Source organism: Pseudorca crassidens, chromosome 15 (genome assembly GCF_039906515.1).
Source record: "Pseudorca crassidens isolate mPseCra1 chromosome 15, mPseCra1.hap1, whole genome shotgun sequence".
NCBI lineage: Eukaryota > Metazoa > Chordata > Mammalia > Artiodactyla > Delphinidae > Pseudorca > Pseudorca crassidens.
The window spans coordinates 72,044,836-72,064,981 of record NC_090310.1 but is presented as its reverse complement, the minus strand read 5'-3'; the positions used below and the strand labels follow the sequence as shown (position 1 = coordinate 72,064,981).

Sequence of the window (20,146 nt, the reverse complement as noted above, 5' to 3'; positions counted from 1 at the left end):
TACATCAAGTTCCATTTCCTTACATGATTGTGATCCCAGCCTTTAGTCCCTGCAACAAAGGGTCAGGGTCCCAGAGAAGTGTCAGCTATTAGGGGCATGTGGGCTGTCATTAGAATCTCTGTGGATTTCCTTTATTTTCAGCATAGACTCTTCAAGGGTTCATGTAGGGGCTTCAGAAAGGGTTCGTGAATTCCTGAAATGATGTACAGAACTCTAGGTAGTAGTAGGCTTATGTGCATTTCCCTGGGGAAAGTCTGGAACTTCTCACCACATTTTCATAAGGTCCTTTGTATCAACCAAAGTTAAAGACTACTCTTACAGACTTCCTTCAATGATCTTTCTGGTTAATTGCTTAAACATCTCAAGTACAAGAGGAGAAAACGATGGGCGGGAGTGCTACCTGGGCCCTGAGTTCCAAAGCTGCCTACACCTCCTTCTAGCTTCATGGGCTCTCCCTGGTCCTTGGTTTCCTGTCTGATGACTCTGGTGGTTGGATTAGATGTCTTCATAGAGTTCTTGCACTGTCCGTCTGAACAGTTCATCTCAGAGAGGACAACTGATACAGATAAACACGGTCTTTCTGTGCATTATTTAAAAAGGTGGTACCTACCAAAAAAATCATTGTGTCTCATTCCTGCTTTTTTCTCTTTGAACACTAGTACATGTGGCTTCTAAAGAATGCCATATATAAATCTATAAGTTACTAAAAACAGGAAAAACAAGAATAATCTGATGGCCTCTTGGTGCCAAGTACAGGAAACACTAGGATGTACTTCCTGGCAATTCTTGAGGGGTCAGAGGGAAGGATAGTCTGCACGTGGACATGTAAACTAGTTTGTCATTTGAGATGGAGACATTTATATCCTCGAGGGAATGTTGGTTACTCTACTTGCACCTACCTTCAGAAATACATGAAAAGGGACTAAACATTTGGAAAGATTGATGCTTTGTTTTCTTTCTGGTGGTCAGCAGTTTACCGCTAATGCCTGAAATAGGAGAGAAGAAACCATTGTGGAAAGTCAGTGGAAGAGAGTTTAATGTAGCCACTTGCTCAAGCCTTAAAGTATTAAAGCCTGCTGCTCTTAATTCTGTCCAGAGCTGGTCTGTGAATAATTATACTAAGGAATTGGACAGAGTCATCACAGAGCTATGAAATATCACCCGTGGGGCCTCATTGGAGACTGATGGGAACTCTGGAGAGTTGATAATGGTGATCAAAGGGTCTATATATTTAAAATGCACAGAGGATGAGCCCAGAAATTATCTGCCTGCCAACTTCCCTACCTGGAACAAATTATCCAAAAATCAATCTGCAAACACCTTTGAGATAACAAGGCCTTGAGTAATAACCTCCATGGCTTTGTAAAGAAAAGCATCTAGCTTGACTAATCTGCTTAGTTTCCTTCTCTGACCAAATGGCAGGCTATAATAGAGGCAATCTGAACTTGTCCCTGAAGATTTGCTTCGAGTCACACTGAGAAAATATTGTCCACCTCTGCTTCATAATGATTATTCTCTTTCAGGAGAATCTTTGTTGCTAGATAATTAATTAGAAAGAAAACACTGAATGAGCCCTATCTATCCCAGAGCTCTCACCTGAGTTCCAAACTGAAACTTATACCTGCCTTAGCCACCTGAATAGCTCAGAGGCTCTCCAAAAGTTCTTGAGCACAGCTAAGTTGTACTCCACCCCCAAATGCCTTCCCCACCCTTCACTTCCTAGTTCTACTCCAAGAATCAATAACTTGTTCATACCCTTTGATAGATAATCCCTTCCTGGAAGTTGGTCCTAAGAATATATGAGACGAGATGGACTGGAATCATTTGCACAGAGATGTTCATTGCAGCAAACAACTCATGTGCCCAACAATCAGAGAATAATTAGTGTAATTATCTGATGGATCGTTCTGTCGCTATTAAAGACAGCGATGGTAAAATCCACATAGTATGTAAACAAAGTCCTTTGGATCTAATAAGTGAGGGAAGGAAAGAAAATCTACATTGGGTCTGTGTGTTACTGTAGCCACAAAAATATGGTTTATACGCATAGAAATTGGAATGGAACATGGAGAAATAAAAATGGTGATTATATTGGGTGGTAGGGAAGGGGGCCTGTCTTCTCTTTCTTCTCACTTCTTTATTGTTGTCCCACTGCCATTTTTTGCTACAAATAAAAATAAATATATCGACATTGATCTGTAGAAAATGGGTATCGAGAGGCAAACAGCTTTCCAAAGGGAGAGCTGGTCTTGAAAGGCATCAGATGTGGGTCCCATCCTGCCTTACCTGCTCCACTGTCTTGGTTAGGTGAACTGATCGCTTGGGTTCTGTTTTTTAATTCATTAAAACGGAGGTGATAATGTCCCAAGTATTACACAAAGTGTTGCAGATGAGATTTTCTGGTAAACGAGGATAAAGTAAATGATAATTTGCCAGTGAGCTAAAAATTGCCGGAAAGAGGCCACCATTCATGCTTTGCTGCAATTCTGGTCTGTTTAGCTGAGGTTACAGAACTTAATGGAAGAGAGATGGCAACACATAGGAGATCCAAGATTACTCAGCATGACTTTTCCCTTGACCCTTGATTCCCACTGGGGTCACTGTGGCCAGTGCCCCTCTCTCTGATGGAGGAGATCGCTAGGGTTGAGGAAGAAGCTGAATTCCTGCTATGCCATCATCCCTTTGCTACTTAGGCTCCTATCACTATTTGGAAGAACATCCACTAACAATCTACGTGTCCCTATAAAAGAAATGTTTGTAAACTCCTGCGTCTCCTGGGTTTTGAACCAAACTCCGCTTTAGTAAAGGCAGGTTCTCATTTGAGGATAGAAAAGAGACTATTGCCCCAGGCATCTTTGCCGTGTTCAAGAAAAATCTTTTCCTCACAATGGCCATCATTGTTTCCTTTCTTTAAATGAAGGAGATACAGGAGGTGTTGAATATAGTTACTTAAGAAATGCTGATTCAGGTATTAAATACAATGATTTAATTCAAGTAGGACGTGAATGGGTGGAGAAAGGGATTTGGGCTGTTTTCTATGGCTGTCCGGAATTCTGTCCTTCGTCCTCACATGTTTGGAGTCTGCTCTATAAACCATTTGGGTCTGACATCCTTTGCTGATTCCTGTCTTTCAGAGCCTCCCACACCCATCGCCCCCCCAGAGCTGCTGGCCGTGGGGGCCACATACCTGTGGATCAAGCCGAATGCCAACTCCATCATTGGAGACGGCCCCATCATCCTGAAGGAGGTGGAGTACCGCACCACCACCGGCACCTGGGCAGAGACCCACATCGTCGACTCTCCCAACTATAAGCTGTGGCACCTGGACCCCGATGTGGAGTATGAGATCCGGGTACTGCTCACGCGACCAGGGGAAGGGGGCACGGGACCACCAGGGCCTCCCCTCACCACCAGAACCAAGTGTGCAGGTAGGACTCTTCTTCCTGACTCCGTTTTGAGAGGTTGGGCAGTTGCTGCGAGTGATTGCTCCTGTGACAGTCATTCCTCCACTTTGGTATGAGTGTGCTTCCTGTTGTGATTAAAAAACAAACACCAGAGTTTTGGTCTTGCCTTAGAGGCTCCAGAGGCATCTCTGGGGGCCTCCTGGCTTTGACTGGGAGTCTAGGAAGCACCTGACTCTAGCTGTGTCATGGAGAGGTTCCTGGTCCTGACAGTGTTTCCCGGGACACTGGTTCCCTCTCTCCAAGGGCTTCTGGTGCCACTGGCGTGTCTGAGCCTTCCTAGTGCTGACAGTGTCTCTCAGGGCTCCTGGCCTTGTTTCTTTGAGGGCTCCTGGGCCTGCTTCTCTGAGAGCTCCTGGCTGTGTCTCTGAAGGTTCCAGGCTCTGGTTGTATCTCTGGGGGCTCGTGGCTCTGACCTTGTGACCTGAGGCTTCAGTTGGTCTATGTCTCTGAGTGGTTCTGATTCTTGTTGCATACGTCAGGTGTTCCTGGTTATATTTTTGGCCCTGAGGATCTCTGGGCTGGGCCTGTGACCCTAATGAGCTCTTGGTTTTGACAGTGTCCCCGAGGGCTCCTGGTTCTGGTTCTGTCTCTGAGGGGCTCCTGGTGCCAGCTGCATCTTGAGTGCCTCCTGGCTCTGAAAGCGTCTCTCAGTGGATTCTGGAAATGCCTTAGTTCCTGAGAGCCGCCCACCTCTGTGTCCCTTGGGGGTTTCTGGCACCTACTTAGGAGTCTGGGCTGAGACTCTCTGTCCAAGGGTCCTTTGGATTCTACTTCCCTACAGGCTCCTGGTCAGTGTTCCCTCCAGCCAGGCTCCAACGGTTTCTCTGAGGTTTCCGGATGCTGCTAAAGAGTTTGCCGACTAGGGCTGTGTATGGGAGCGTTCTTTGTATCTATCCGCAAGACCTCCAGGCTTCTGTGGTGTTTCTAACAAGGGGTGTTGTCTGGGATTATACCCCTGACTGTACCCCTGAGATGTTCTGGCTTCAAATGCAACTCAAGAAATTAAAAGGACTCAGTGTTTTATGGGTTTGTTTTTTGCTGCAAATCACATTATTTATTTTATCTCATTTTTCCTAAGTAACCATTTGATGTAAGTACTTTTATCTCAATATAAATGAAAGAATAGAGACTCAGTATTTTTTAAAGTTTTATCCAAAGTCATAGAATTGGCCAACAGCACACTCAGGATTTGCCCTCAGGTTCCCTGACTCGAATGCCCTTGATCATGGGGTGTATAGAGCTGGGGGTGCTCCAGTGGGGGACCAGGGAAGTGGCAACATGAGCCATTGACTTCTGAGGGAAAAGGAATCCTTGATGACTTCTGGGTGGGGAGAGAAGGACCCATCAGCACAGTGACTTCCATGGAACAAAAAAGTAAAACACAGTCAGTTCTGCTATAATGCAACATACGTGTGCCTAAAAATCGTTGCACTATTCAAAGTTATGCAGTAAAAACCACTGGGCTTATGGGGGAAAATGGGGCTGGGGTACAGCACTCATCAGTGACACACCAAAAAGAGAGGAACTAGTAAAAATGGCAGCACAATTGTACACGTGTTAATGGCTAAGATATGCATAAATACTGTAATACAAATGGGGTGTTACCGTGAAACATCCTGGAGTTTGCCTGTGGAAGTGGGTATCAGGAAGGCTGCAGCCCATGAGCTACTGTGCAGTGGTGGAGGAGGGCTGTCTGAAAGTGGCAGTAAGCTTGTAACGCACACAGTGAACGAAGGAAGCAGGTAGATGTTTGAGGTGGGTGTGTCTTGTGTGTTCCTATGTGACTCTGTCCAGCTGGGTGCGGTTTTCTGCTTCACTAGCGTTTCTGTGTACAAAATCTCACATAGCAAATGTGAAATTCATGCTGTCCTCACATTGTTCCCTAATATAGCAATCATGTTGGAAGACATTTGCATTTTCAAAGTAAGCGTTGTAGCAGAATTGAGTGTAACCATTCTTAAATATCTCAGAAGTGCGTCTTGGTAGCATGTAACCCAGAGTTAGTGAGTATTTCCTTTGCTTGGGAATATTCCTTTGAATGTTATTGAACCACCACGGTGAACGGAGATGCCATTTTCTTGATTAGTTTCAAAAACAGGCCTTTGGTAAAATTCCTCATTGAAACTTGATTATAAAACTTACTACTTTAAAAAGACATAAGGATGTGTTATTAAACCAGGTAATACCTTATCTCAGCTTTGCAATTCAGTATTCATCCATAAAAATAATTGATTTGATCCTGCCGATGAGACCTTTCTCTTTCTACAGGGTTTCCAGGGTTTTTGATCTTTATAAATGATATTCAAAGCACTTTAGCAGCCCCCATGGACTTATTTGCTGATGATCATATAATGCATTTTGAAATTCAGTCGCAAGATGATCATCTCAATAAAAATTTACAATCTATTGCAAACTGTTGCCGTGGCTGTGTAATGGATTTTACATGTTGAAAACACGATTGTCTGACAATCAGTATAAAAATTATGAGTTGAAAATGCTGTTTGTGGTTTTATATTTCAAAAAATATTGATGTTTAAGTTAGTTATGCCTAAAATCTTGAATAACCCACATTTTACAAAATGTGTCATCAAAGAGGTAATCATCTTTTCCACACTGCTACTGATAGAATGTTCTTTGCCTCGTAATTAATTTTTAAGAGAATTCCAGGGCTGATATCCACTTGTGGAGGCTGTTTATTGGGGTTGGTAGTCTGAGTTTTTTCCCCCTTTCTCTATTCTATTATTAATCATACTGGAAATGTACTCATTATTTTACAAAACAGAAAATGAGAGAGTGTGGAGTGTGGAAGGTATAATTTCTGCCCAGAGGAATTTACAGACTGGGTTAAGATTCCGACAAAACAGCAAAGAGAGTAAAGCATGAAGTCAAGTACTGAAATAGCACACTTTGTGGAGAAAAACAAGTTTGACGTGGAAAGAGCAATGCTGTTAAAATGATCTCGAGCAGTGGATTTCAAAGTTTTGTCCTGAACGAAAAGCATCGGCATCACCAGGGGACTCGTTAGAAATGCAAATTCTCAGGCCCTGTTCCCTGACCTAGTGAATCAGAAATTCTGGGGATGGAGGCCAGAGATCTGTGCTGTAAGGAGCTCTCTGAGGGATGCTGATGCACACCCACATTTAAGAACCGCTGATAGAGTGTCATACCCAGGTGCCACTTTGGTAGTGTGTCCATTATATTGCTTGATCCTTGAAGCAGTTCTGAGAGGTAGATGGGAAAAAACTGAGGCACAGAATCATCAGATGAAGCTCACAGGTCAATGACCTTCTTACAACTAAATCTCTCGGCCTAAGGAACTCTCCATCACATGGTTTGATGGAGTTTCCTCTGCAAATGTTCTCTTGAGGGTGGGACTGAGTGATAAAGAGACTGGTACCTATGGAGACAAGCTGAGCGTGAATAGCCTCCATGCACTGCAGCTATAGTCCTGTTCATCAGACATCTGCTGAGTCCCTTCCATGTGCCCAGCTCTGTGCTAGGTACTGGTGGCCGAGGCATGCAACTGGAAGCTACAAGCTCAGGTATCAAGAAGATGCCAGGAGGCCCAATTCAGCAAGGGCAGGTGGCGATGATGCTGGTTCTGCCAGGTCTGCCAGGTCACTAGGTAGATTCTTGGGGCACAGGGAGCAGGTTCTAACCCTTAAGGGGAGAGATTGTCAAGAGTTTAGTTACAGTGCAGTGTCCCAGGCCAATAGTCTAGAGTTCATAGCAAGACCCTTGCCAATTAAGCTCGAGCCTGGACAGATTTACCAGATAGGAACCTAGTAATGTGAGGATAAGAGAAGAGAGCCGTAGATGACACTCCCAGGCTTCTGGTTTGGATGCCTGGGAGATGAGTGATGGAGCTGTCTTCTGAGATGGAAAACACAGAAGACACTTTAGGGGCGAGAAAGCCAGCCCAGGTTTGAATATGTTGTGTCTGAGGTGCAGCTGCACAGCAGGTGATGGTATAGGTCAACCTGGAGCTCAGGAGAGACCAGAACGTTATCTCTTCTTCTTCCAGGTTGCACCTGGATTTGCAAATCAAAAGGACATCTTTGTACCAATGAAAGCAGTTTAATTCTCTTTCTTCATGCTATTCTCTTGAGATGCCCCATTCGTTTTTTTCCCTTCTATTCATCATTTTGTTCCTTTTGGTCAGTTGAATCATTCGCCATCTTTCCTGAGATCTAAGCCTGGGGAGCAAACATGATAACGTACATCAAAGTGCTTTGAAAAGCTCAAAACACTCTTTGGATACCTGTAATGAAACAAATCCTTATTTGTTGCTATTATTGTTATGGATGTTATGATTATGAGTAATGATATCAAAACAGGAAGCCTTACTTGTCCACTTCTCTGGACTGACTGGCATTTGGAAGGGTGGGCCGTATTCTTTCGTTGTGTTTCATCATCCCATGGGAAATCCCATTTCAGAACACGATGATCATACTGTAGTCTGGACTCTCAGAGATTTTCTGGTCTAGAGCAACAGGTGGTTTTCTCTGGCACAAACGCAATAGCAGACGTCCAGTCATAGGAGCTGGGTCCTAGAGGGGCACTCTGGTGCCCATGCAGTCTCACCTTGAATGCCACCTCTGATGGGGGTGCTCATGTTCTCCCATGGAAGACCAGGTCACTGCTGGGGATCCTGGGTGGTTATTATTATTCACTACCCAGTGTTAGCCTAGTTATCATAAAACTCTGGATGGGGTCCTAGTTAGGAGCAGAGAGTATCCATTAGGTTGAAAGAGTAGGGGCAGTAGGAGGCTCTTTGCATCAACTGTCTGGCGTCCACAAGGAGAACCAAGGCCAATGGCGTTGACGATAGGGCCCAAGGTCAGTAAGCGGGGAAGGCAGGTGAGAAGAAGAGGTGCAGACACCATACTGGTCCAACCTGGCCCTGCATCTTTTCCGCAGGTACCACTTTTAATGGCCCGAGCACCTGCTTGTTGATGTCTTAAAATGATCACTCAGAAACTCTCCCTCATTTTTACCCATATCTGCCTCCATGCAACACTCACTTTTGGATTCTGGTTTTACTTTCGGGTGACCTGTTCCTCCACATCTCAAAAACAGGTCTATAGCAACTAAAGTTTTCTCTCTTATGCTCCAGAAATCTCTTTCCCCAAAAGCTGTGTTTCAGCCAGACCCTGGGCAGCTCTCTTCACATCATAGCTATGGAATCACACCTCAACGGTCCAGCAAGCCAAGTGATCATACATCCCCCTGTGATTGCTTCCTCTTGTAAATCAAAGGGCCCTTGCCTGGGAGTCCACTTCATCGTGGTCTCACAGGGTTCAGGCTCTCTAAGTGAAAAGCGACTTGATACAGCCAGACACACGACACGCACCGCTGATTTGGAGAGCCTCTTCCTGTTGCCTCCACCTGAGGTTGATTGCACATTATATTTTATTTACATATTTATGGATTTCTACTTGAAGGGATATGTGTCTGCCCTGCTCTTTTCTCCAAGGGGATAAAAAAGAGAAATCCCAATTGCTGGGCTCAGTGAAGTGAGGGTAGTCATTAGAATTTAGTGAAAAGAAGAGGGACTTTAGAGCTAAAAAGATTCTGATTTTTATTTCAAGCTGGCACGTGTGAGCTGGATGACCATGGGTGAATTCCTTCTCCTGTCGGTGCCTCAGTTTCTTTTCTTCCGTTTGTGAGAGATTACAGTGTACCACTGTGTTGGGAGGCTTCAGTGAGACACGTTATCTGCCTAGCAGAGAACCCAGGACACAGAGCCCCTTTTAATGAGCAGTGTTTAGAAATGATCTCAGGCCTGGGAAGATTCCCTTCGCTGTAGCATCATGGACCCTTCTGTAGAGGATTTCTCCAGTTGCTCTTCTCTTCACTTTCTCAGCGGTGGATTCACGCAGAAGCTCTGATGAGTGGCTCTGCAGGTGTTCCGGAGTCTTTGACGTGTGGCTGCAGGACCTAGAGGAGGCTGCAGTGGTTCTTGATAATACGGGAGGGGGAGATGGGAATTGTCCTTTTATAATTCTGTCTCCAGTCTTAAGTAAGAGGGAGAAGCATGCTTTCCAGACCCTTCTGTCTTCTGGGAGGCCAAGGCTAGTGGGAATGAGGCCTTGGCAGACAGGGAGTAGAGGTGAGTCCTGACCCTCTGCAGTGAACATCCTCAGGTTGGTGTGTTTTTAGTCTAGCTTGCAGTTCTAGGGCAGAGTGGAGGGATAGAGAGAGGGAAAGAGGAAATTAGGGTCTAGAAAATAGAACAGAGCTCCGTAACGAGCATTGTGAGGCTATTATTTTTATGTTTCTCATTTCTCTAAGCCTCAGCTTCACTCTGTAAGGTGGGGGTAGCATAACCTGGCTTAACTCGTAGGACTCTGAATTAGAAGTAAATGGAAACTTCCTTCTGGGCAGGATGGTGGTATGAGCACAGACCTCTGACTCATCTGCTATGATCTTGGTGGGATGGTCCATAAATCTTAGGGAAACACAGCAAGGTTAGCCAGTAGAAGTAGAATCACCATTCCACCGAGAATCAAAGCAAAATTTAAAGATTCACGGAGAACTCCTTAACACTGTGAGAAACTAGGGGAGGAGAGGTCTCCCATGCAGGCCATACCATGCTCAAAGGGACATTATCACCCGAGCAGTGCACTTGATCCCTGACTGAAGGCAGCCACAGAAGAGGGACTGTGGCCACCTCTTCCTCTAAATGACTTGGAGACGGGGAGCTGACTGTTCCTTTACTTCCCCTCCCTCCCCCATGCCAGTGTCTCTGCTGCTTTGACACTTCCTTTCTTCCCTGGAGGGTAGGACCTTGGAGAGAGTTACCTCCAAGGGGGTGAAGAGGAGGGAAGGCCTCTTCTCATCACACCTGGTTCAGGAGCTGCTGCATGAGACAAGAAGCGTCTGCAGAGGAGCAAAGCATCTGCTAGGGCACGAGATGTCCATCTCCTCTTCCTGTGGCCCCTCTCCCCTCCCTCCCACTGCACATAACCTACAAGTGGTTACCTTAGACCCCGCTCCCACTTGGCTTAGGGAAGAGGAGGAGAAAAGAAAGTTTTCTCACTTTACACCTGCAATTCACAACCTCAGGGACTTTCATCCCAGCCTGTACAGTCTCCTTACTGGATGGGCTGAGCGTGGTATCAGAGCAAAGAGTGAGGGTCCAGTTGGACACCTCTTAGCAGTCTCTGGAAGGGACATCTGGAAGTGTCTTAGCTGTTCTGTGTAGAACGGGGCAGCACTTACTCCTTACTCTTCTTGGTTTTGTAGCCTTGGGTAAAATTCCAAAGTGACAAGAAAAGCCCTATTAAACATCCTGTTATGTTTAGATTTTTCTGCGACCCTCCGCTCCCCAGAGAACTAGGCCCACCTGGGAGATGAAGTACAATAAGTCAGCAAACACACCCTGGTAAACACTCCCCCGTCCTTCCTAACTTTGAAGGTTGAGTTTAAAGAAAAAGTGAGCCACAGAGAGGTATTAATGAGAATAAAAGCTAACAGTGTTTGTTTATCAAGCTAGCTGGACTAAAGACATGGCCCCCAAATATATTAAAATTGGAGGTCAGTCATTCCTGTACTGATGGAAATCTTGAAATAACAGCACAAAGAAAATGGATGATTATAGTAATGAAAACAGCAGCTACCCTTGAGTATGGTAGCTTGAGTATCTTCCGCACGCTGAGGGCCATTGTATTGAGCTTGTTACAAGTAACTATTTTATTTGTAATTCTTGCACTAGGAGGGTGGGTACAATTTCCTCCACTGACTGGAAGGTAAGTGACTGACCCAAGGCCATATACCTGCCGAAGTGGCCCAGCTGGGAATTGAACTTCTAATTACATAGCTGCAAAGCTCCAGCCCTTCCTCATATGACCCCTGAAATCCAGCATCATAATGAAAGCATAAGGCACCGTGATCAGAAATGCACCGATGAAAAAAGTTGGATATTAGAAAGACTATTGGTCTGATGCTTCGTATCAGTGGGTCAAAAGATGAAACCATCTGACCTTCTCCGGGGAGACTGAAAAGTAATTCGAAAAAATTCAGCCTTCATTACAGATTAGAATTCTGGGTAAGCTAGGAATGGAAAGGCACTTTCTTATTTCTAGCAGAAAATGTTCTTATAGCCTCAAAGCCTAAGAGAATAAACTAAACCAAAAAAAAAAAAAAAAGCTATTAGAACTACTAAGAGATTTCAGTATTATGGTCGGACACAAAGCAAATAAACAAAAATCAATAGCTATATGCCAGTAATCACCATTATAAAAAAATAACAAAATGTATCCTATTCTCAAATGCAATTAAAATATAAATACTTAGGAGAAAACCAAGAAATGTGCAGAAACTATATGAAAACACACACCCAAAACTTTATCGAGGATGATAAAACAAGAACTGAATAAATGGAGAGATATATCATGTTGTTGGATTAGCAAGTTTAATATTGTGAAGATATCAGTTCTCCCCAAATTAATTTATGGGTTTAATACAACTGCAATCAAAGCCCTAATGAGATTCTTTTTGGAACTTGACAGAGTGATTTCAAAATTGATCTGAAAGAATATATAGGAGAGTGTAGTGAAGAACACTTTTAAAAGTGGTGGTTTGGCGGGGGGGGTGGATTTCACTGTGAAATACCTGTGTTTATTATAGCTATAATAATTAAAGACCAGGGCTTCCCCGGTGGCGCAATGGTTGAGAGTCCGCCTGCCGATGCAGGGGACACGAGTTCATGCCCCAGTCCGGGAAGATCCCACATGCCGCGGAGCGGCTGGGCCCTTGAGCCATGGCCGCTGAGCCTGCGCATCTGGAGCCTGTGCTGCGCAACGGGAGAGGGCACAACAGTGAGAGGCCAGTGTACCGCAAAAAAAAAAAAAAAGTTAAAGCCCAGAAAATAATCCAACATAGAGTGAAACTGGCTTTCAAAGTTTATTTGCATGGAGAATTCATATAAACATAGTATATCTGTAATTGGTTAATAATTTGGAATTGAAATAGAATGCATTGCATAGATATCACGATATGCTAATAAATAAATTCTGGATCGATTAAGAAGTTAAAAGCAGAAAAAAGCAAGAACTAGAAGAAAATAAAGAAAATATTGTTCTGTATGAGGAAGGAATTACAGTTCATTCAAAGGAAATGCATCCACCATTGAGTCATGGCTTACAAATTTATTATGTAAAAAAGGAAGAAGAAGAAAAACCTCCTATGCTATACTAACAAAATTCAGAAAGCAAATAGGTAAACAGTGTGGAAAACTATGTGACAAAATAGAGAAAAAAGGGATAATATTCTTACACGTAAAGAGCTCTAATAAGTCAATAAAAATGTCATCACACTGATTTTTTTTTAGAAAGGCCTAAAAGGTATAAATAGGTAACCGACAAACAATATATGAATGGTGAAAAACAAATTTAAAATGTCCAGTGTCACAGATAATCAAATAAATGAATTTTAACCTGTAAGATTACCAAAAGATATCTACTTTTAAGTGATAATAACCAGCGCTGTCAAGGACAAAGGAAGCAGCATTTCTGCAGGTGGGTAGGCTGGCACAGTGCATTTAGAAGACAATTTGCTCATTTTTTTTCTAACAAACTAATCAGAGCTGCTGAAAAAGAATCGTGTACATGGAGGTCATCACTGTATTATTTATAAAGGCAAAAACTTGGAAATCACCTAACTGCCCCAATAGGAACATAGTTAAGTAAAGTTTTATGCATGCACACGGTGGAATTCTATGCCGATATTACAAACCATGTTTTCAGAGAATATCTAATGGCATGGGTTCATGCTATGGTAAGTTTAAAAAAAAAAAGCTTACGAAACCACATGTGTAATTACTGTCCCAATTTTTTGAAATATAAATACACAGGCCATTTCTCAGCTGGTGCCCATTTGTCAGTTAGAGCTACGAAGTATTGAGCAGAATCCCCCATTCCAGATCCTGCACTTGGTTTGATCCTGCCCCCGAAGACATCTGGAGATTCCCAGGGGAGCACCTGTGGCCCCTGTTCACTGCCTGCTCTGAGTTCCAGAGCGTCACTCTGTTTTTCCTGGCTGTCCTAATGGGGTCAGATGTGAAACTGGCCCCTCTCTCCTGCTGTCCCAAAGCTGCATGAGCACCAGGCTGTTTTCTGCAGCAGCAGTACCTCTCTTGATGCTTGGGAGGAGGGGAGGGGCACAGGCAAGAGATGACATTGCAGGGCTGACCAGCAGACAACTCAAAATCCTTTCACAGCCTTAAAAGTCCTTTCAGTGGGCAGGGATTTTTCCCATTTTTCTCTCCTCTCTCTCCCAGATCACCTACAGGTGATGCAAAGATTTCTTCTCATTTCCGGAGAGGTCCCCAACTTCAGGTCCAGTCCTGTCTTTGCACATCTTTTGCATTGAGGTGAACATTAAAGGGGGAGTGTAGGGAGGGCAGCTAAGAGATCTTAGCTGAGACCAAAGGCTTTCTTTTAATGGGACCAACCCTCCCTTAAAAAATGTATTTTAGTCTATGGGCTCTCATGCACACGTACAGAACAACACATACCCTATATATGGTGTATATTTACATTTATAGGGATATATGTGTGTGTATGTGTGTATATATAATATATATATATAAATGAGATTATGGGTCACTGTAAATGTTTTCTTTGTTTTGCTGTGTTATATAAAATTTATACAACTTGAAAGCAGGTTTCCCCCTTAAAGTCAAATGTGAACGTGAAAGATTATTATAAATGTTAAAGCACTCTGTATAAATGTGAGAGATTATTTTTATCATAGTTAGTAAATCATTGACATTCCTGGAAGGTGCAAGAACAGTTGCACATTTGCTGAGCCCTGGGATGCAAACCAAGCTTTACTGTCTGCTCAGATGGAGAAAGGGGTCGTCGGATGAAGAGTCTCCCTACAGCTCCATCTGAATTGGAATCCAGGTTCTGCCCTTAGGATGCTAGACAGCTTTGGGCAGTTTGCTTAACCTCTCTGATCCCATTTACCCATCTGTTAAATGGGGATTATACTGCTTATCTCACTGGATAGAAATAAGGGTCATTAATATTAATGATGGCTAATATTGCAGTGAAACTGCTTGCAGCCCCAAAAAGGAAGGTACGGGCCATCAGCACCATCACTACCAAAGCTTAGAGAAGTTAAGTACTTTGTTGCAAGTCATGAAGCTTACCAGGAAGTGGCTGAGGTTAGAGCCTATCAAGTCTGACTCTAATCCCTGCTCTTGCCCCACCTGGCTGTATAACTGTAAGTGCCTGGTACAACGCCTGCAACTTAGTAGGTGCTTCGTAGATTGGAGCTTCAGGCAATTTAACAGCCTAGAGGCTCTCTCTCTCTCTCCCTGCCCAGGCCCTCCTCACCAGTAAACCCTAAGATCTTCACTGCAGTGGGTCCAAGGGACAAAGGGTAGCCACTTGCCGCTTCCCAAAGGGATCTGGGAGGGCCGACAATTTCAAGAGCTTGGCGTGCACCCTCAGCCAGAATTATGTCAGGGCCAGGGAGATCCCAGGGTGCCTTGCCCATCACTGGCATTCTGGAATGCAGAGACCTCATTACACTAAGAGTGGAATAGTCTGTGCGTCAGGGAGCACAAAGCTGGCTGGATGCGGAGGAATTGGCTGTGCATGCCAGAAAGCAGGGAAACCAGAGCGTCAGTCAGTGGTGGTTTCTAAGTCATACCCACCACTGGCTTGACCCTCAGTCATTTTGAGCGTCTTAAGTGGAGCTGTGGCAGGAAGGTCTGTGGGGACCCACCAACGAGTGGATGTCCATCCACCGTATAGACTTCCCTAGCAGGGGATGTCTTGAATCATTAGAAGCGTGTAACTCTTCCCACCAGTCCTTTTCCAGCTGGGCCCAGGGCTAAAAGCAGGTACAGTTGCTGCAGCTACTATGGTATCTGCTGCTGTTCTTCCTTCTTTGTCCTCCTCATCCTTGTACTTGAAAAGAGTAATGTAGTATCTACAGCAAAGCAAATAGAAAATATATCTCATATACCAATTAATTTCTTTGTAAGTACATATTCCTTTTCAATCATTGACCCCATTCTTATGTAATTATGCCTCATGTCCTATGTCTCCGCCTGTCACTCAACACCATAAAGTAAATATTTTACATGTTCTTAAGGAATCTTCAACATTGTTTTAATGGCTTCTTAGTGTCCCATAGAGTCTTAATTGCCGAAATTTGCTTAACAATTCCTGTATTGTTGGATATTTGGGTGTTTCCAAAATGTCACCATCTTCCTGCCCTTGTAACCTTCTGTTTGAATGATATTCTAGGCTGAATTTCAAGGAGTAAGGTATTAAAAGTTAGAGACGTCCTTATGGCTTTTGCTGCATTTCACTGATTGCTGTCAATGAAATAATTATGCTATTTTTTTAATGATATGAGGACTTTTAGTGTAACCCTTGGCAAAATTATATACTGTCATCTTTTAAAAATTTGACCATTTCATAGGCATGAAGTGATATTTCAAGTCTGCTTTAATTCATGTCTATTCATAACCTCCACTTCTGCATTGCCTCTGCCTCGCTCACGTGTGCCAGCTGCCACGCTGGTCTTTTTTCTGTTCTTCAAAAACACCATGGCCACCCTCTTTCGTGCCTCAGGGCCTTTGCCCAGGCTGTTCCCTCTCCCTGGAACTCTCTCCCCACTCATACTCTTCACCAGCTCATTCATCCTTCTCCTTTGCATGTCGCTTTAAAGGTCACTTCACAGAGAGACCCTACTTGACACCCTCATATAAGTTAGTCTCCTTCCCACTCCCCCTTCGAACAATTTATGACACTGTTCACAGAGCTTATCCCAGTTTGTGATTATCTAATTATTTGTGTCTGTTTGTTTATTGCATGTCTGTCCATTAGACTTTGTGCTTCCCCAAGGACACTCTAACTTCATCCGTTCTGGTCACTAGTGCCTGGAATCGTGACTGACGCATAGTAGGCACTCATTAAATTGGTGTTGAACGCATGGATGTTGTGGAGATATACGTGCTACACTGCAGAAAATTTGGAAAAGCAGAAAAATACAGAGACAAAAATTTAAGTGACCCAACAAGGCATCTATCAGAGATAAAAACTATTACCAAGTTGGTGTTTCTAATAGTTTCACGTGTTACATTGAATTCATTAATTAATATGGGGTTTATGTTGGTGTTTGGGATGCAGTTAGGTTTCAACTTGCTTTATAACCATTTGACCTGTTGTCTCAGCCCCATTGGTGGAATAAGCTTACAGTGCCCCAAGCAATGAGGAACCGAGGAAGGGAAGAGGGAATTCTTTATGGAGAAGGGAAGGAAGCTGGGAGCCTGACCCAAAGAAGGTTTGCAAAAGAAAGCCTGTCAGAGAAAGGAGGACCCTAACTGTGCATCTCCTGACCTGGCGTAATAGCCGGGCAGACATCCAGACCACAGTTCGGGAAACTCATTTTGGGAGGAAAACCCCAGGCCCTGTCCAAGTGGCCAATACCACCTGTGTTTGTAAATCCTTTACAATACTGTCTTTCTAGAGCCTTTTATAAACGTTATTGATCCTCATCGTGACTCTGAGACTAACTGGGATAATCACCACCGTTTTACTCTAGGGGAACATAGAAGCCCTCAGGAGTTACGAGACCTTCCCTATATCTCAGACCTTGGGATAGCTGTGAAATAACATCCTGACCCCAAACTCTGACTCCTGCCCTCCGGCTACTGTCGAAGGTTCCAATGAGCTGTGAATCCCGGATTAACCTGATAGCTTGGGGGAAAGGAGGGGGGGACAGGAGGAGGCAGGGGTTCTGATTAATTGATTCCTTTTTTGAATTTGAAGGTTAAGCAGAAAGTCCATTTAAAGTTGGCCCAGGCTATTTTATATAGGATGGTATATGAACTAAGCACAATAAAATTGAGCCCAGAGGAGTATCCCAAGGAAGAAGTCAATAATGGACCCATAATTGCCTTTTACAGTAGGTATGGTATGTGCCCTTGGTCCCTGCACCCACCCCAAAGCATGTAATCAAAGCCATGGCAGTTTAGGCATCTAAAGGCCTCTGGCAGGCAGTTCACGGCCATCCCACTGTCTTGAGCTGTCCTGGACTCTGAACTCCCTGAGGACAGAGCCTTGTGCATTTCACTTCCGTGTCTGGCTGGTACATCCAGAAGTTTGAAGCAAGGATGGGCATGCATCCTCAATTAGGTGTGGCTAACAAGATGAATGATATTCTGTATCGCGGGGAGTTTAGGATTCAGAATGATTGGGCAACGGGATGCCTGTAATATGCCAAGAGCATTAAACTTCATTCTGGCCACATATTTTCAAAGATACCAGATAAAAGATATTACCTAGGAGAGTTCTGGTCCTCTGGGGGTGAGCTGTAAACCCCATCATATGAACAGCCTGGAGGGATGCGGATCAATATGTTTGCTTGCAAGTTAGAGAGACTCTGATACCTGGAATTGTTCAGACTTCTGTACGTGTTGGGAAAGTTAGGGCAGCTCTTCACATTTTCATGGCGTTTTGGAGTGATGGTGAAAGAAATATGTTTCTATTATTTTTATTTTGGAAGATACAGAAAAACATCAAAAGGATATAAAAATCACCCATAACCCCACCACTTGGAGATAACTACTCCAGATTTTGGTGTAACTCTTCCAATGGTTTGTTTTAGTTTTTTCTAATGCAGAAATATACATCTCTTTACACAAAATGAAGCCAAAGTGTACATGTTCTATACCTGATTATTTAGCAGTATATAATGAACATTCTCCCATGCACTTATTATTTTTACTTCAATAAATACAAATAGGTATTAACTAGGTAGCATGATGGATAAAATAGAGATGGTCTTGGTTTTTATGGATCCTGAAGCCAAGGGGGAGATGTATATTACATGGAATGTAGATACAGAAATACAGTCTGTCCTTAATATCTGCAGACTCCATGATTGCAAATTCATCTGCTTGCTAAAATGTAATTGTGATACCAAAAGCAGTGCTCACAGTGCTTTCACGGCCACTCACGGACATGCGCAGAGAGATGAACACTTTGAGTTGCCAAAGGCGCACGTTCGCAGGTTGCACAGGAGACGCTCTGCCTTCTTGTTTCAGGTCGCCTCCTGTAAATAATATCCTTTTCACGGTCTGTTTAGTGCCATGTTTTTCCCATTTGGGTGCTCTTTGTTGCTGACTTTTCTGTTTAAAATGGCCCCCAAGCATCGTGCCAAAGTGCTGCCTAGGGTCCCTGAGCGCAGGAAGGCTGTGATGTGCCTTCCAGAGAAAATGCATGTGTTAGGTAAGCTTTGCTCTGCGTGAGTTACAGCTCTTGGCTGTGGGCTCAGTGTGAATGAATTAACAGTGTATATTAAACAAGGTATCTTTAAACAAAAACAGACATAAAACAAGGTTATGTATTGACCGGTTGACAAACACATTGTATCCAAGGCTCTCAGGAGCCTAGGAGCCATGGTTCGGTATTTGCTCATTCAGTGCAAATGAGAACGTAACTTTATAGAACGTAACTATTGCAAATAGAGACGACCAACTCTCTGTATATACAGATCAGTGAGGTGGGGGGTGGTCAGGAATGGACACATACACTTGGCTCTAGATAGCTCTTAAAACTGTTGAAAAATAATTTTCAAGACAAGGTAACATCACAACTCTCATACAGAAGTAAAACCAACATGATTTTATTTGATTCATCTACGAGGAAGCCGGTGAGGTGTCACAGCCAGTGCAGCGGAAAATCCAAAAATCAGAGACATTTATAGGTGAGGAATGTTGACATGAATATGCAAACAGAGGCAAAACTGGCTTTCTTTTTTCCTTTGGGAGGGGAGAAGATTGTCCTTCCCTGAGACAGAACCATTTCCACGTCTGTAGACAAAAAATTATTCTGCATTGCTCTCAGTAATCTACAACTTGCAGGGTTTTAAAGTAGGTCCCATAGAACCATAATCTGATAACAGGGAAACTTGTGCCCTAGACAATGCACAGTTGTCCACGAAAGCACGTGTCCCCCGCGCCCCCAAGTCATGGTGATGTGATCCATCTAGATAACGTGTGGAGGGAAGAGAAGGGAACCCTGAGCAACGCCCCTACCATGAGACTAGAGGTTGGGTTGCTAATTCAGAGTCGGCAAAGCAAACTGTGAAGAAACAGCTAGAGAGGCAGAAGGAAAATGTGGTGCCTTTGGGCCAACAGCCAGACAGAGGATGGAGGAAGTTGTCAGCTGCCTGAAGGTTGAGTAAGACGCGCTGTAAGAGGGTCCCCTTGGATTTGACACCTTGGTGGCCACTGGTGAGTTACCATGAGCAGCTACTGAGGGGTAAAGACCAGCAGAAGCCAAAGTGGCATAGGATAGGTGAAACAGGAGTGAGAAAGTAGAAATTTTGATTCAAGTCTATGAGGTTTTTTTGTTTTAGTTTATTCAAGTCTTTGTTTTGATTCAAGTCTTGATATGCTCTTAATATGGACGTGCCATTGATTTTATCCTAACTTGTATTTCTGGACATTTCAGTCTTTTCTAATTTTTCAAAAATTGTCATTAATATCCTTATAGATACAAATCAGTGAGCACATATTTAATATCTTTCCTAGAATCAATTTCTGGAAGTGTCATTGTCGCTGGGCCAGCGAGCATTTCCAAGACTTTGAGACAGTTCCTCCACAACTGGGTCAGTTTACACCCTGCCCTTAACAGCGGATGAGCCACTTT

General features: G+C 43.7%; 1 protein-coding gene across 13 annotated transcripts in view; it reads left to right on the top strand.

The window, feature by feature from the left end:
- The window catches only part of PTPRT (protein tyrosine phosphatase receptor type T), a 1,092,462-nt gene that overhangs the window by 494,448 nt on the left and 577,868 nt on the right, over nucleotides 1-20,146 (top strand). For all 13 annotated transcript variants that reach the window (XM_067708176.1, XM_067708171.1, XM_067708175.1 and 10 more), the window contains exon 7: nucleotides 3,135-3,428. In XM_067708176.1, coding sequence (XP_067564277.1) covers nucleotides 3,135-3,428 — 294 coding nt within the window. The remainder of the gene's footprint in view (nucleotides 1-3,134; nucleotides 3,429-20,146) is intronic.